This window comes from Leucoraja erinacea, chromosome 23, assembly GCF_028641065.1.
Source record: "Leucoraja erinacea ecotype New England chromosome 23, Leri_hhj_1, whole genome shotgun sequence".
Taxonomy (NCBI): domain Eukaryota; kingdom Metazoa; phylum Chordata; class Chondrichthyes; order Rajiformes; family Rajidae; genus Leucoraja; species Leucoraja erinaceus.
This window is the reverse complement of record NC_073399.1, coordinates 16295400-16313233: the sequence shown is the minus strand read 5'-3', so window position 1 is coordinate 16313233 and position 17834 is coordinate 16295400. Positions and strand designations below refer to the sequence as shown.

General features: G+C 39.8%; 1 protein-coding gene across 1 annotated transcript in view; it reads right to left on the bottom strand.

Moving 5' to 3' along the window:
- Nucleotides 1-5545: 5545 nt before the first annotated feature.
- tbc1d16 (TBC1 domain family, member 16) overlaps nucleotides 5546-17834 on the bottom strand; it is a 114205-nt gene continuing 101916 nt past the window's right edge. The window contains exon 12 of the mRNA XM_055653959.1: nucleotides 5546-11496. Coding sequence (XP_055509934.1) covers nucleotides 11257-11496 — 240 coding nt within the window. The 3' untranslated portion in view covers nucleotides 5546-11256. The remainder of the gene's footprint in view (nucleotides 11497-17834) is intronic.

The following is a 17834-nucleotide window of genomic DNA, read 5'->3' as shown; positions in this document are numbered from 1 at the left end:
TCTTTCGCTCCGTCTCAAGAACAATAAATTCTGGGAATATTCGATTTAACAGCATCACTTTAAATCCATATTTAGAAATGGAGACATGGTCGTCTCTTTAAACTCAATAATGCCACACACTTTGATACTCTCTCCAAGCGATCAATTGTCATCTGAGACAGCATGTAAGGATTTTTTTTTGTTCAACAGAAGAGGAACTGAATCTAAAAATTTCAATTAACACCCTGAATATCCATGTGACAATGCATATTTTCCTGTTCAATCAAATTTAATCCAGAATTCTATGTGGGCAGCATGGTGGCACAGCGGTAGAGTTGCTGCCTTACAGCGCCAGAGACCCGGGTTTGATTCTGACCACGGGTGCTGTCGGTACAGAGTTTGTATGTTCTTCCCGTGATTTTGGGGGTACGTGGGTTTTCTCCGGGCGCTCCGATTCTTTCCCACACTCCAGATGTACAGGTTTGTATGCTAATTGGCTTGGCAAAATTGTTAAAAACAATTGACCCTAGTTTGTGTAGGATAGTGTTAGTGCGCGGTATCGCTGGTCGGCATGGAATCGATGGGCCAAAAGGCCTGTTTTGCGCTGTATCTCTAAACTAAACTAAACTCAACAAATAATTTAATGCAAATGCAGCCATCCATTTTAACCGAAGAATGTCCATAAAAATATTTAGATATTTCTCATTTATTGCCAAAATAGGATAGACACAATGATCGACAGTGCCCTCCATAATGTTTGGGACAAAGACCGATCATTTATTTATTTGCCTCTGTACTCCACAACTTGAGATTTGTAATAGAAAAAAATCACATGTGGTTAAAAGTGCACATTATCAGATTTTAATAAAGGCCATTTTTTATACATTTTGGTTTCACCATGTAGAAATTACAACTGTCTTTATACATAGTCCCCCCATTTCAAAGCACCATAATGTTTGGGACACATGGCTTCACGGGTGTTTGTAATTGCTCAGGTGTGTTTAATTGCCTCCTTAATGCAGGTATAAGAGAGCTCTCAGCACCTAGTCTTTCCACCACCTTTAGAAACCTTTATTGCTGTTTATCAACATTAGGACCAAAGTTGTGCCAATGAAAGTCAAAGAAGACATTATGAGACTGCGAAACAAGAATAAAACTGTTAGACACATCAGCCAAACCTTAGGCTTACCAAAATCAACTGTTTGGAACATTATTAAGAAGAAAGAGCTTACTAATTGCAAAGGGACTGACAGGCCAAGGAAGACCTCCACAGCTGATGACAGAAAAATTCTCTCTATAATAAAGAAAAATCCCCAAACACTCTTCAAGAGTCAGGTGTGGATTTGTCAATGACCACTGTCCGCAGAAGACTTCATGAACAGAAATACAGAGGCTACACTGCAAGATGCAAACCACTGGTTAGCTGCAAAATAGGATGGCCAGGTTACAGTTTGCCAAGAAGTATTTAAAAGAGCAACCACAGTTCTGGAAAAAGGTCTTGTGGATAGATGAGACGAAGATTAACTTATATCGGAGTGATGGCAAGAGCAAAGTATGGAGGAGAGAAGGAACTGCCCAAGATCCAAAGCATACCATCTCATCTGTGAAACACGGTCACATACTTCAAGCAGTCATTGCATGCAAAGGATTTGCAACAAATTCTAAACATGACTTATTTCATTTACATGACATTGCTATGTCCCAAACATTATGGTGCCCTGAAATGGGGGGGGGGGGGGGGGGGGGACTATGTATAAACACTGCTGTAATTTCTACATGGTGAAACCACAATCTATAAAAATGGCCTTTATTAAAATCTGACAATGTGCACTTTAACCACATGTGATTTTTTCTATTACAAATCTCAAATTGTGGAGTACAGAGACAAATAAATAAATGATGGGTCTTTGTCCCAAACATTATGGAGGGCACTGTAAGTAAGTGCCAATGTAATACAACCAATGCAAAACCAATAAGGTAAAACAATATTTCCACATGGCGTGTCTTATTTAACCTTTAGCTTACCACATAATCTATGCAAATTGAATTCAAAAGGAACAGTAGTCTAAAGAATAAACAGCACCAGCCACAGAGAAATAGCACATTAAGGTTTTCTACAAAAAGGTTGAAATCCTGAATCACAAATTCCTGCAATGGAAGGAACCCTTAGGCATGAAAACTTGTATATTAGATTAAATGACTGCATCAAAGAGCAAGATGAATAATGCACTTCATTTTCTTTTAAGTGTTCAACAAATATAAGTATTCAAATTTGACAAAATGCAAATATTCACAGTGGTTTAGAAATCCACTATACGTTTCAAATCACAATGCTAAGGGATTTTGCACGTAGATATTCATTGCTGACTTTATCTCAGAGTTACGTTCATACAAGTAGGAGAATAAATCCTATATGAAAGCCGGCACGAGACAAGTGAATTATCTACAACTCCACAGTTCTATCCTTCTCCTTTAATCAGTGAGAGTTATACCTGGATGAGTGTAAACACCCATTTGAACAGAAGGACAGCAATTGCAGGCATGCAAGCGCAGTTCCTTGTACAAACCGGTTATTGGGTGGCATTCATAAAAGTTTCCTTTCTAGAAAAACACAATAATTGTTCAATGAAACTAATTATCTTTAGCTCCGTAATTAATGTCCCACAACACATTCGTCCTTTTAAATGCATTTTATCCGACTTCAAACTGCATGGTTCTGGAGGATTTATTGTACAGTATATGAATTTTAGCAGGTTCATCATGAAACCATGTTAATTAAAAAAAATAATTAAAGAATGGAATATAACAGGATACTTGGTTCATCATTTTAAATGGGACATTACAACCACAGGATTTAAAGTGGTATATCTATGTATAATTTAGTATTGGCATCTTGCCAAAATGTATAAAGTTTGTAAAGTCATTTTCATTTCAGAATGTTTAAATTGGCAGACAGATTCATAATGATTAAAAAAATGTAAAGCACCCCAAAATGACTCAATTTGTAGATCAAAAACAGCACTTAAACGGGACCAAAAATAATGGTCTCAGGATCTTTGTATATCGCTTTAAAAACTGTGGATTAGACATCTTAAAGTCAGAATAATCTTCATATAAATGCCCATACATTGGGGGTTTTTTTTTGTCTTTTATTTTCCATTACCTATCATTGTTTTATTATTTCTGTAGATACTTTACACTCAAGTTTAAAAAAAGAGATTACAAGTTTCAATTGGAGGCCTCAAAAATCAGTAACAATTCAGATGTTCTTAAAGTTCCCTGGTTTCAACGCAGGAGATGAATCAATATGCCCAGAGCTCAATCAATATGTGCTAGTTCATAGCTCCATGAAAGTGGGAATGCAAGTGGACAAGGTGGTAAGGAGGCATATATCATAGACAGAAGGAACCGAGACGTTGGAAGCTTGAGCAAAAAACACAAAGTGCAGGAGTAACTCAGTGGATCAGGCAGTAACTCTGGAGAAAATGGATAGGCGACCTTTCAGGGCACAATCCTTCTAGAGAGAAAGCATTTTATCAAGATGCATTACAGCATGGTTTGGGAGCTCCATCCAAGACCAAATGAAATTGCAGAGAATTGTGGACGCAGCCCAGATCATTTACGCAAACCAAGATCCATTCCATTGACTCCATCTACATTGCACGGTGCCTTAGCAAGGCCACCCGCATAACCAAGGGTGTCACAACCCAGACACTCCGTCTTCTCTCCTCTCCCATCACGCAAGAGGTACAGAAGTGTGAACATGCATATGTCCAGATTTAGGGACAGTTTCTTCCCAGCTGTTATCAGCTAACTGAACTGTCCTCTCACCAACTAGAGAGTCTTGACCTCCTATCTTCCTTTGCACTATCTTTAATCGTACTTCACCTGGCACTAAATATTATACCCTTTATCCTGTATCTGATCACAGTGGACGGCTTGACTGTAATCATCTTTAGTCTTTCTTAGTCTTTCTGCCGACTGGATAGCATGCAACAAAAGCTTTTCACTGTACCTTGGTACACGTGACAATAAACTAAACTAAACTACAGTGGCATATATCATCAGTACACAAAAATGCTGAAGAAACTCAGCGGGTGCAGCAGCATCTATGGAGCGAAGGAAATAGGCGACGTTTCGGGCCGAAACCCTTCTTCAGACTGAAGGCATATATCATGTTTGGCATCATTGATCAGGGCACTGAGTATAAAAGTTAGAAATTCATATTGCAGTTGTATAAAACTTTGGTTAGGTCACATTTAGAGTAGAGTAGGCAGTTGTGCTCACACTACAGGTGGATGGGGACACATTGGAGAGAGAGCAAAAGATGTTCACCAGGATACTGTCTGGACTGGATTAGCTATAAAATGAGGATGGACAAACTTGGATTGCTTTCTCTGGAAAGTTGGTGGAAGTATGTGAAATTGTAAAAGGCGAAACAGGGTAGAAAATCAGTCTCTCTCTCTTTCTGGGTGGAATGTTAAATACTAGTTGATATAAGTTTAACGTGAGGAGAGAAATGTAAAAGAGACTACACCAAGTGGGATGTCCCCTCAACGTACGGTTGCGGGGGGAGGGGGGCAGCCTGCGGCGTCGCACACACACTAACCTCCCTTCCCCTGAAATTATATTAATATTATTAATTTTCTCCTTTTCTCCCATCACCCGCCCTATCCACTCATGCATAGCCCCCAACTACGCAGGCATGGTTAGAGAGGGAGGGGGTAGAAAAGGAGAGGTTGAGGGGGTAGAGAGGGAGCGTAGAGGGAGGGGGTAGAGATCGAGGGATTGGGGGTGGGGGGGGGCGTGGCGGCGTCATAGGGGAGGGCTGGTCCCTGAACGCAATACTCCACTACTCACCCATAGGTCTCAATACTCACCACTCCCTAGAGAGAGAGGGGGGGGGGGGGTAGAGAGAGGAGAGGGGGCAGAGAGGGAGAGGGGGGCAGAGAGGGGGGGGGGCAGCAGAGAGGGAGGGGGGGCAGAGAGGATTGGGGGGGGCCAGAGAGGGGGGGGGCAGAGAGGGGGGGGGGGAGAGAGAGGAGGGGGGGCAGAGAGATTGGGGCAGAGAGAGGAGGGAGAGAGGGAGGGGGTAGGGGATGGGGGGAGGGTAGAAAGGGATGGGGGGGTAGGTAGATGGGGAGGGGTAGATAGGGAGGGGGTAGAGAGGGGGGGGTAGAGGGGAGGGGTAGAAAGGGATGGGTAGAGGGTGGTAGAGGGAGAGAGGTAGATAGGGAGGGGTGTAGATAGGGAGGGGTGTAGAGAGGGAGGGGGTAGAGAGGGAGGGGGAGGACAACTTGTTCTATTTGATCTTATTTGATTGTGCACGCCGGTAAAGAAACAGATGGCTCTGAAGTAAATATCAGTCAGTCCTCCATCACAGAACCATATCAATGAAACACGAGTTCAAAAATGAATGATTAATGTCTTAACATTATATCTCTTAGTTATGCAATCAGCTTGATATTTCTGTTATCCATTATATAATTCTGGATTTGTTACAAAGACTAGTTAAATACAGTCAGAGTTCTAATATTGCAGCTAAAACTCTTCAATGTACAAAATGTACTGTGTGACAATTTTCTTTTATTCGCCATCAAACAATATTGCTTCCAAAAATAAAGAAGCATTATTTACCTTTTGAAATTAAATATTAATTTTAAACTATTCTACTGGGTTTGTACTGCATTCCATTTTTGTGCAAAGAATAAAGAAATATCAGAGCTCATATAATTAATTCCCCAAATCTGTTGTGCCATTCAATAAAGAAGAGGTACAAGACACGGCAGCCATTGGAATTTTGTATCAACGACACAAACTGCTGGAGGAACAAGTGTAAGGCGTCATCTGTGGAAGAAAATGTGCAGTCGATGTTTCACCTCAGGTCCCTTCAGACTCTGCCAAACCCGCTGTGTTCCTTCAGCAGTTTGTTTTATGCCTTTTAACAAGATCATTGGCGATTGTCTGCCTGAAATCCAACACCCCATCTTATTCTCATGCACCTTAATTACCTTTGTATCCAAATATTAATATGAGGCCTGAATATTATCAGTGGCTGAACATCCATAGTTCTTTGGAATACAGGAATTCACATATTCAGAACTCAAGAGTTAAAAAAAAATAGCATTCTTAAATTCCAGAGCCCCCACGCTTGACTTTCCAGACAGAAAAAACAGCCTCCAAAAGTAAATTCTTCCAATTCCCCTTATTGAAGTTATCTCACATCTTTACCCCCCAGTGGGCATTGGCCCATCCTGCACAAACTTCTCCAAATAGGATAAATCTTGCTTCCCAGGTCAACCTATTTTGTGCTGACTCTGGACAAATCTTTGAGTATGGATACAAACATCCTCACGGTACTCCAGATATAGTTTCACCAGAAAGGTGTACAACTGCTCTAGATTTTCTTACTGTTGGATTGCAGCCTCTCTGTGGTAACCCCCCACTATACAAATTGTTGGCTCTGTTATCATCTTGTGTATTTTGTGTACAAATATATGTTGAACTTGCTAAAGACCTACATTTATTTCATCTGCTTCTTTTTGTGCACAAATTTATCTAAACCCCTCTTTTTATACTCTATACAATATTTGTTTTATACATAGCATTTATAGTAAGCAAACCTAGATACATAACATTCTATTCCTTTGCCAAAGCCATTAAAGTAGATTGAGAGTAATGGAAACCTCAGTACTGATTCTTATTCTGATTGAAAATAGCCCTTTTATTTTTGCTCTCCATTTCATGGCCTATTCATCCTCTGTTGTCTATATTACATCTAACCCCTATGTGTCTACAGGCACCATCCGTACATCAGTGATGGGAACGTTATCGGAAAGAATTCCGAGGGACAGGATTTATTTGCATTTGGATAAACAAGGACTGATTATGGATATTCACTATGGGAAATCATATCTTACGAATTTGACTGAATTTTTCTTTGCGAATTGACCAAGTGCTTTGGCAAGGACAGGGGGGTGGGGGTGGTAGATTACAGAGACATTAACAATGGCTTTGACCAGGTCCTGCAATGTAGGATGATCTGGAAGGTTTGAACACATGGGATCCAGGGCGAGTTAGCAAAATGGACCCAAAACTGGCTTAGTGGTATGAGACAGTGGATGATAGAGGAGGGTTGTTTTTCAGATTAGAAAACTGTGACAAGTGGTGTGCTGCTGGGTCCTCTGTTTATCATATATATATTAATGACTTGGATGAGAATGTAAGTAGCATGATTAGTAATTTTGCAGATAACAGCAAAATTATTGGCATAGTGGAAATTTAATTGTCCAGGGTTACAGCATGATAAAGATCAACTGTGAAAGTGAGGAAGGGATTGGCAGAGGGAATTTTACTTGGACAAGTGTGAAGTGATGGATCTGTCAAGGTAAACCAGGGCAACACGTTCACAGTGAATGGCAGGGCCCTGGGGAGTGCTGTTGGACAGAGGATCTTGGGGGTACAAGTACAGAGCTCCCTGAAAATGGGAACAAATGTACACAGGGTGGCGAGGAAGGCACCTGGCATACTTGCCTTCATCGGCAAAGGCATTCGGTAAAAAAGATTTGGGACATCATGTTATAGCTGTCCAAATGTTGGTTAGGCCTTACTTGGGAGTATTGCGTGTAGTTCTGGTCACCACACTATAGAATAGACATGGTTAAGCTAGAGAGGGTGCAAAGGTGATGTACAAGAATGTTGCTTTGATAACAGGGCATAAGTCATCAGGAGAGATTGGATATTCTAGGTCTCTTCTCCCTACAGCAAAGGAAGTTGAGAGTTGACATGATAGAGGTATATAAAATTACACAAGGTAGATAGCCAGTGACTGACTCTCATAGTCATGTCTAAGATTTAACTTGGACAAGAGTGAAGTGATGGATAGGTTTAGGTTTAAGGTGAGGGGAGAAAGTTTAAAGGAGAGGTACCGAGGGGTACAATATTCACACAAAGAGCAGTTTGTATGCGGAATTAGCTGCCAAACGAGGTGCTGGAGGCAGGAACAGTAACAATATTTAAGAGGCATCCTGAGGTATTTGAGCAAGCCAGACACAGGGGGATATGGAATTAATGCAGGCATGTGAGATTAGTAGAGATAAGTTTGATAGTCTGCGGAAGGCCTGTTTCTATGCTGTACAATGCTGTTAGACTGAGGCCCCTTTCTATGGTGCATAATGTTATTACTCAATTACTTTTTTGATAAATCAATACAAACGTTACAGTTCTGTGGTCAATGGACAGAAAACAAAAGAAGTGCATTAGAATAAGCTAATCAGATAGGATCAACAGCATAGGGGAAAAAAAATCAAAGTATAATTAGTGTAGAAACCGAACTTTGGAAATGCCAAAGAGGCATAAGGAAGCACTGCGTTTTTTGCTTGAAACAAAACAACAATATGGTATCATTATCAGATTCTCCAAAGTATCTTCCTTTTAAGAAACAAGTTCAGAAATTAGGAGAAACATCTGATTTGTAATACACAATGTGTCTGTTTTGTCTAAACTGTAGTAGCTGGTGGAAAATTATCAAACTAATCACTGACATATTTATCATGACTAGCTTTTCATGACCTATTATTTTTTGAATCACATGGGGAAGTACCACCAGCAACAACAACCACTTTAAACATGAATAACATTAAGTACTTCTGAACAGCAAGAATCAAAAAATGGGAGAATTTGTAAGAAAGTATGTTTTTGATGTGCATTAATACTTGGAATGCGTGAATTTCCTGAAGTTAGTACATGAAAACCTTAAATTTTCCCATCTAGTGAGAACAAGGCAGTAGATTGTGGTCAGAAATCATTTTGACATCTAGGGTGTAGCCAGAGTGTTAAAACCCACAATATTTGTTGTTCTGAAAACACAAATATATTGTAACTCTATTCATGAGATTTCCACGATAGCTGGTCATCTGCCACCCGACTTTCATACCGTCCAATCCGTACCATCCTATGATCATCAATTGAATATTTTGCCAAAAATCTCCATGAAAAGTCCAAAGCTTTCAAGAATACACAAACAATTCTGAAGGTTACTTGGGCCTAAGAGATAAATAGAAGTAATCAATCATTTACGGTGATGATACTTCCATTGTTTCATGAATTCTTTACCATTTTAATGTGCTCCAGTGTTTTTTTTCTACAGAAATTAATCCAATTATGATTTATAGGTAACTGGATTTAGCAAGATTATTATCTTGTCTTTCTTTTGCAAGAATCAAAAAGAAATAAGAGAATAGTGACTGGGGAAGATATCTCAAGTTCATGCAACTGAAAGTACAAAGTAAATTAAAGAAATTATGCTTTTGCAGACAAAAATATCTACAATTTTCTTCTACATAAGTTGCTTTTGGATATACCTGTTATTGCATCATTCGCTTTGTTATATAACTGACCTGTAAGAATGCTGCCAGAAACGTTTTTCATTGGTGGCAAAATGCTCAGCACTCACCAAAACTTATTTGAATGCTGAAATCTGATCTATTGCTTGGTATTCCCCCATCATATACTGTGAAGGGATCGAGGTCAATTGCTATAGTGTCATTAGGGCCACAATTTCATATCTGATTAAGGAAATGCATTGGTGGCTGCTTAAAGATCAAAGTGAATAACTAAACAAATTAGAAACTAATATTAAAATCCTTCAAATCATACTTAAAGGTAACAAAAAAAAAAAAAAGACACAATGTGCTGGAGTAGCTCTGCAGGTCAGGCAGTATCGTTGGATTATATGGACAGGCAATTTTTTTGGGTGGCACCCTTCTCCAGCACTTTGTGAATTATTCTTTAAAACCAGCATCTGGAGTTCCTTGTAATCATACTTGAAGGTAATGCTTGTCCAAGTGATGTTTACTCTTTGTGTAGGAAGAAGCTGCTGATGCTGGTTTCATCTTTCACTGCCAACCTGTTTCAATGGCATGTATAATCAAAGTATGATTTTTAACTGTAGGTATTAGTTTTCGAAAGAAGATCAATCATTAACAATTTTTCATGATAAAAACTACCATCCAGAACAGAGCTCAATGCATTTCTTTACAACTATTGATATTTGAATCGAGGTGCCGCAATTTAACATTAATTTGTATAGATATATATTTTTTGGATACATGAACTTACTTTCTGTGTACAGTGATGGGAAAAATCTGATTAATGGGCTGATCTAGTTTTCCCCAAAGATAACCCAATTGAAATGTTATCTTTCACTAAAAATCTTAATATCCCCAAACTCTCACAAATCCATAATCTTAAAAGTACTATAGACGTGCTTAAAAGCAATATGTGAAAAGGCAATGTGTTTAGCCATGTTTCGGATGTTGGAAATATACTTTAAGATCGGGATATGATTAAGTGAGATTCATCTTCAACACTGTAGATAATTGGGTGTCATCAGTTTTAAAAATACATTTAGTATCAGCAATGAATTTTTACACTGAATACACATTATCATTAAACTTCATATGTTCACCTTCATAACGTCTTACAAAAGATCAGATAATTTTTTTTGCATTACATTATAACTGTTCCAGAAGTATCCTTCTCCAGTCATTTAACATGGACAGTATATTTGAGGCTATGAAAGAAATCCCAATAAAAGCATCTGTAGGTTTACAGGTTTAAATAATTGGGTTGTAACAATCTCTCTCTTCTCCTTCAAGGCAGCCAGATTCAGTATCCTTAATAATCTTATACTCTGGAACAGAATGAAGTCAATCTTCATTGAGTTGAACATTTAAATCTAGGGCAACATAGCTGTGCAGTACATGGACTGCTGTACTGTTGAAGCTTTCACATTTCAGATGAAGCCTAAAAGCAAACCCTCAGCTGCATTCGCTGGTGGACACAGTAGATCCCGTGGCACAATTTCCAGAGTCATCTGCTCTTTCTCGTGGCCAACTTTTTCCCTTCAACCAACATTACGGAACTAGGTTATCTGATCTTTATCAAATGCCCACTTACAGTAGCTTGCAACGTGCAAATTGCCTGTCACATTCTCTACTTTACATAGTGGTTACAATTCAATAGTAACTTTGGTGGCTGTAAAATGCTTTGAGACTCCCAGAAAAGTGTTGTATAAAATAGAAGTCTCTTTCTTTTCAGCGATATCAATTCTGGACATGCCCAAAACCGACCTGCATTAGCGGTGTGCATGAACTATCTTGCAGATACCCAAAAAAACTAGTTACTAAAACCCCAGATTAATCTTCTCCCAAGTAAATCACTTCCTAAACAGTTCTTCATAACTGACTGGAGTTTTCTGCACAAATTATTAGCTGATTATCTCAGGAATGTGAAAACATCTTTAGCTCCTCTTTTGCCTTCTTGTGCTGATCTTGGAGATGGAGTAACAGACGTCCCTCCATATGGACAACCGTCAAAATCCAGGTGATTCAATGAGCACTCCACAGCTGGAATGTATCCACTGTCCCACATTCCAGTGCCACACAGCTTACAAAGGTCGTGCAGGCTGCAGGGGATTCTGGGTAAGAGGCGAAATTGGTACAAAAGGCTCCTTGCCTGTGGAGAACAGAAAACAATGTGTTAAATTATCTCGGAGATACAAGGAACTGCAGATGCTGAGTTAAAACAAAAAAAAAGACACATGGTGCTGGAGTAACAGAGCAGGTCAGGCAGCATCTCTGGAGAATGTGGTTTGGTGACATTTCTCAGGTCTCAAGAAGGATCCCAACCTAAAATGTCATCTATGCATGTTCTCCAGAGCTGCTGCCTGACCCGCTGGGTTTATCCAGCACTTTGTCTTTTTTTTTGCTAAATTATCTGAATAGGTTTGAATCACAACGGCCTCAGTCAAAGATTACTCTCAAAGAAAACCTCCACCTGGGTAAAGACTTGAATTAAAGTTACGATACGATAAAACTTTATTCATCCCCGGAGGGAAATTGGTCTGCTGATAGTCACAACTACCAAGTTACACAAAAACTTGAAATTAAAAGTGAAAACAAAAAGAAAAAGACAAGCGACTGTTGGCTGGATGCCGTGCGCACAGCGCCTTCACCGGAACAAACAAACGAACACAGACTTAGCCGCTGGGCAGAGGATTCTAAGCTATAGTGCCCCCCTCCCCCACACCGGATCCCCCTTTATTCTCCCACCGTTCCTCACAGCGGTCCCCCCAGGCCTGGTCCCTATTACAGCTTGTGTTGATCTTGCCAGTGGTCCTATGTCCAATAGCTGGAGAAAACCTGGACATGTTTGCAACAGTGAAACTAATCTGCTTGTTCATAGAAGTAGGATGTGAATATTCTCTTCATCATTTGTCCATCGCTTCAATAGCTTAATACTGAACCCAGTAGTTTGCTTTGATGGATTCTGCAGTACCCTGGTCTCATCAGCACGTACAAGAAGCCATTTTGCTGGTATCTGAGTGTGCTGATGATATCATCTCACAATCAATTTCCACAAAAAAAAAAGTATTTCATAGAGGAAAATAACCCAACAATCCTGATATTAAATTATTTCAGCTCATTCATTTTAGCTCTTAGTTTGTCAATACAATACAGCATTAAGTGAAAAACCAAAGGTACACTTTTTGTCTGCTGCAGATGCAAGCATATCCAGGAGTTTATTCTTTTCCACAACCATATGACTCTTGTTTATGATCATTGCACATTTATCTGCTTCAGGGAATATTCATTAATGTAGCATCCACCTGGTGGCCAAACTAAAAACAGTATTTTGAATTTGTTTTTCAAATTTTCAAATTTTCAAAACGAGAACTAACATAAAAAGACTAATTTTATTTATCCAGTAATTGGTCACAGGTAGCATTGCAAACATAGATAAATTGCTGTTCCCCTTTATTAGCTTTTCACTCTTCAATGGGTGGCAATGTGGCACAATGGTAGAGTTGCTGCCTTAGGGGCCTGTCCCACTTAGCCGATTTTTTTAAGCGACTGCCGGCGACTATCATAGTCGTAGCAGGTCGCCGAAAAACCTGCGACTGGATCCCCCCCCTATGACAAAGTCTACGACAAGCTACCACAACCTACCCCCTAGTCGACGTCAACCTACCGACAACCGGCGACCCATTAGGACGTCCACCTACAACCACACAAGCATCAACCTACGACAACCGGTCAACCTACGTCTACCCGCGACAAGCTACAATCCTGTCGGCGACAACTGAAGACAACTAAAGACAATTCAGTCGCCGGTACCCGTCAAGGTTGGCGTAGGTTGTCACCAATGGAATTCACCAAAGTCAGTACCTGCGACAACCTACGTCACCTGGCAACAACCTACGACAGCATCGACGTCAGGAGAAGTCAAGCTACGCTCATTGGCGTCAACTCACTGTCGCCAAAAATATTTGAACATGTTGAAAATCCAGCGGTGACCAGAAAGACGCTACGACTTTTTGGGCGACTGAGGAGACTACTCACCAACATACAGGCGATACCTCGGCGAACATGTGGTGACGGCCTAGTCACCTGAAAAATAGCCTAAGTGGGACAGGCCCTTTACAGCGCCAGAGAACCGGGTTCAATCCTGACCACAGGTGCTGTCTGTATGGAGTTTATAAGTTCTCCCTGTGACTTGCGTGGGTTTTCTCTGGGAGCTCCGGTTTCCTCCCACACTCCAAAGACGTACAGATTTGGAGGTTAATTGGCTTGGGTAAAATTGTCACTCGTGAGTGTAGGATAGTGTTAATGTGCGGGGATTGGTGGTTTGCGTGGTCAGTTTCTCCTAGAACCCCTGGAATATCCTCTTCTTCCCAGGCATCAGTTTAGTTTGTGGATTTCTGACTGAAGTTCTTCTTCGCCACATTTTATAAATGAATTAGGGATGCCATCTGGTTCTAAAACCTTGTTGCTCCTCTGTTCACAGATGGCTTTTTCAACCTGTTATTTGGAGTGGCATTGAGGCTGAACTTAATTGTTTGTGGTGGGCTGGAATAGGGAACACTTATGTCATGGACAGGTTGGTTGAGTTTGAAGTATTCCCTCCCTGACTGCTGGTTGCCTCTCTACCCTTCAATAAGTTTACCTCTGTTGTAACTCATAGTGATGCGAGCCATTTAGTGTTTGAGCTTCAGTTTGAATGTCATGGTCATAAATAAATTGCTGGACCTCTTGTTCTTTCTGTCTATTCCTTGAACACATTTGTCCTCTTCAGATGCCTATAGAACTGTTTGTCTTCTGTGAGATGTGGTGGAGTTTCTAATCCAAGAAAGCCTTGTTAATTTGTTCCTGGTCATGTTCAAACTAGTTTTGGTAGAAAATCCAAGAGTCATTTTGGAAATGCTAATTATGGTGAACTTCAGGGCAGCATAGACAACAAGACATTCTACAGTTGTTTGAGGATCAGCAGATTGTCTATGAGATGTTGTCTGATGAACCCAATTGTTGTGATGCCACTGATATTTTCACGCAGCAGTATTTCTGTCATCACCATTGTTTTGATGGGTTGGTAGAGCGGATTAGGCCATGGTCTGTCCAACAGTCATCGGTAAATCTTGCAGCATTGGTGATGTGGGCATGTAAATAAAGGTGATGTGAGTAAAGGGTAAGGAGGTGAGGGGAAGGATGGAAGATTCATGGATGAAAAAAGTCACGGTGAAAACACTCAAGGGAAGAGATGGAAATGAGAGAGGACAAGGGAATCTGCACAGAGCCTGTGTATTTTGTGCATTTGTGGGTTAGTTTTTTTTTTAAATAGCCACCTTTGTGTGCACCGTTCACTGTGCGGCACAGCCTACACTCCATTTATCCTAGATCTCTTGTCGCTCACATATAAAGAAATCAAACATAGGCAACTTTCAATACCCACTATGAATTTAGCTATCAGCAAATGCCGTATCCTCATGGATCCCATGAATGATATCCTATTAAGATAGTCAGGAAGCTCAGATACTTTGGCAGTGGTGTCCCCCCCCACCTTCGTCCACCAAATGTCGGTTAACTAGTTCAACAATTCGCAACTATCTATCTTTTTTGGGCTCACACCTGTCTCTAGGCAATTGGCAGTCTATCAGGGAACCTCCTTGCCCGAGGTTACCTCTTGCCGGCCCTGATTTGTCCTGTTTGTTATATTTGCCTCCAGTTTTTTCCCTCCACTCTCCTGCTACAATCATTTTGAGGAAGAGTCCTGATCCGCAACATCACCTAACCATTTTCTCCAGAGATGCTGCCTGACTAGCTGAGTTACTCCAGCATTTTGGAGTTGTCAATACATACACCACAATTCTCTAAAGTATGGCTGTGGCCAAGGACTTCTGCTCTGATCTTGGGGGGAAAAAAAAAACTGGTCTGCAATCCAGTGGGAAATAAACTGATCCTCTTGGGCAACTTAAGTGCTGGAGCAGAAACGGCCAATTTCTGGTAAAGAACGAGCAGTAAAACCATGATACACAATCTTATCGTAACCAATACCCTGTTTTGTCATGGAGACAAGCACAAGAGCTGAGGATAACAGCCCTGAAACAACTCTGGCCACTTCCTCCAACTGAAAGGTGACAAGATTGCACATTTTATCACGAGTGCTTGACTAGTTAAATCAGATGATGATTTGGAAATTATGCATTTGTTTTGTCTGACTAGTTGAAGAGTTAACAATAATTCTTTACACTTTCTCCACATTAAATATGGCTTAGGCTAAATAAATGACACATAAAATAAAACGTAGGAGAGTACTAATTGTACATTTACTATTTTTATTCTCGCCACACTAGAATAAGTCAAAAACCTGTAAACAAAAAAACACAGAAATACCACAAAGAACTACTTCCTCATCGAGTGATATCTGCAGGAAATAACAATCTACTAACAGCTGTACCTAACCATTAGATTGGTATCTCTTTTTTAGCATAATTGAAGCAATATATTACAAGATAATGTGTTGCTGTACATACATTGCTTAATACTAAATACTTTAAATAGTGTTATATTCCCTGTGTATTTCAAAAATATTGCTATTATGGAGAACTGCTAACTTTAAATGTTAGCAGCAACGGAATGCTGGATAAGGCCAGATTTTCAATCTTTAGAAAAATAACACACAAAATAATATTCTATTTCTATTAACTGTTTCAACTAATCTCCTCCATGCTCAATTCAGTTTGTCAATCTATTAATCTCCTTTCTGTTATAGTATCACACACTAGTAATTAAACCATATAGCACAAAAAGAGACCGTTCAGCCCACTGAGTTGCATATATTTTTAAGCACCCATTTACACTACTCCTACACACTTAAAAAAAAAAAATTTGCTTCGTAATTCTATCAATGCTCTCCAGATTCAATCCCTCACCTACACACTGGAAGCAATTTATTACGGTCAAATCAACATACAAAAATGCCTATTTTTTTATGTGGATAAACCAAAAAGAAAACCCATGCAGTCACAGGGACAACATGGAAATTCTACACAGATAGCACTGGATATCAGTATTATGCCTAGGTTGTTGGAGTTACAAGGCAGCGGCTCAATCAGCTCTGCCAATGCAACATCCTTGGGCCCTTATCATCTGAACTCTCAGCTTCCTGTAATTCGGTTGCACAGCTCTTCGTCAGTTCTTGGCCTCGCTAAATGTTTACTCAAACTTTCTACCTGCCTCCTCTCTTTCTGACAAAATCATTTTTATTGCCTCTTGGATAAATCCATATCCCTCTCTTGAGATGCCATCAAAGAATGCATCGAGATAATGATCAATATTTGATGAATGTGGGCAACCTTCTCTTCACAATCCCGCATCTGATACCATACTCCCACTGGAAGTTGATCTTCCCATTACCTTCCCTTCCTGATCACTGTTCCCTTCTTTGCCTCTCCAAACTGACAGTGGATCAACAATTTATAAATATTCTTCTACAAATATTGCTTCAGATTGTGCAAAGAAGGTCCTTGTCATCTTTAACTAGGCCTTTAAATAATTCTGGCTTGTGTAGTAACAATGTAGACCTAATGAAGTTAGTGCCCACAACTGACCATATGTTTTGCCACCTACTTCGACCAGATCACTATGAATGAAGCTTTACCTGTGACAAATTAAAAGAACTTATGATTCAAGTTAAAAATATTATTTCAGTTTTGCCACAATTAGTAAGTCTGAAGAAGGGTCTCGACCCGAAACGTGATCCATTCCTTCTCTCCAGAGATGCTGCCTGTCCCGCTGAGTTACTTCAGCATGTTGTGTCTATCTTCGGGGTTTACCAGCTTCTGCAGTTTCTTCCTACACCGTAAAGTTTAATTTTGCTTCCACTGGTACTTAAAGAAAGAACTAGCTTGTGACAAAATGAAAACGTGAGGTTGGATGATTTACTGAACTGCACTGACATGGAGCAAAAACAAATACTAAGAAAAAATCTAAGTTAATATATATAATAAACAAATATCACCTGTATTATTTTGATGCAAAACAAAAAGATCGTATTAATGTACTTTCTCCATTTCAGAATGATGCATGTGATAGTCATCTGACGATAACTCTGATGACTAACAAGTTTAACATGGCAAAATAATTTAGAGCTGTAACCCAGCACCAAAATTAATTTTAATTCTCATGATGAAACAGTATGGACAAAGACTGCTTTGCTTCCAAAATAAATATTTCCAATGCAGCAGATTCTACTTTTATTTAAATACTGATGCACATTTTAATAATTAAATAAAAGCAAGCCACAAAAACCACATCCAGCTAAAAACTGTTTCAGACAATGAACAGCTAAAGCAATTGTAAAAATGCTGGCGAGAGGTTTTCTGCTTTTGCACTTGGCAGTATGCAGCTTTCCACACTCTAAATGTGAGACAAATCAAGGTCTGGCAAGCCAAAAGTGGAAAATCCAGGCTGCTACAAAAACAATGCAGAGATGCAATTCTCTAATTGAATCCCAGG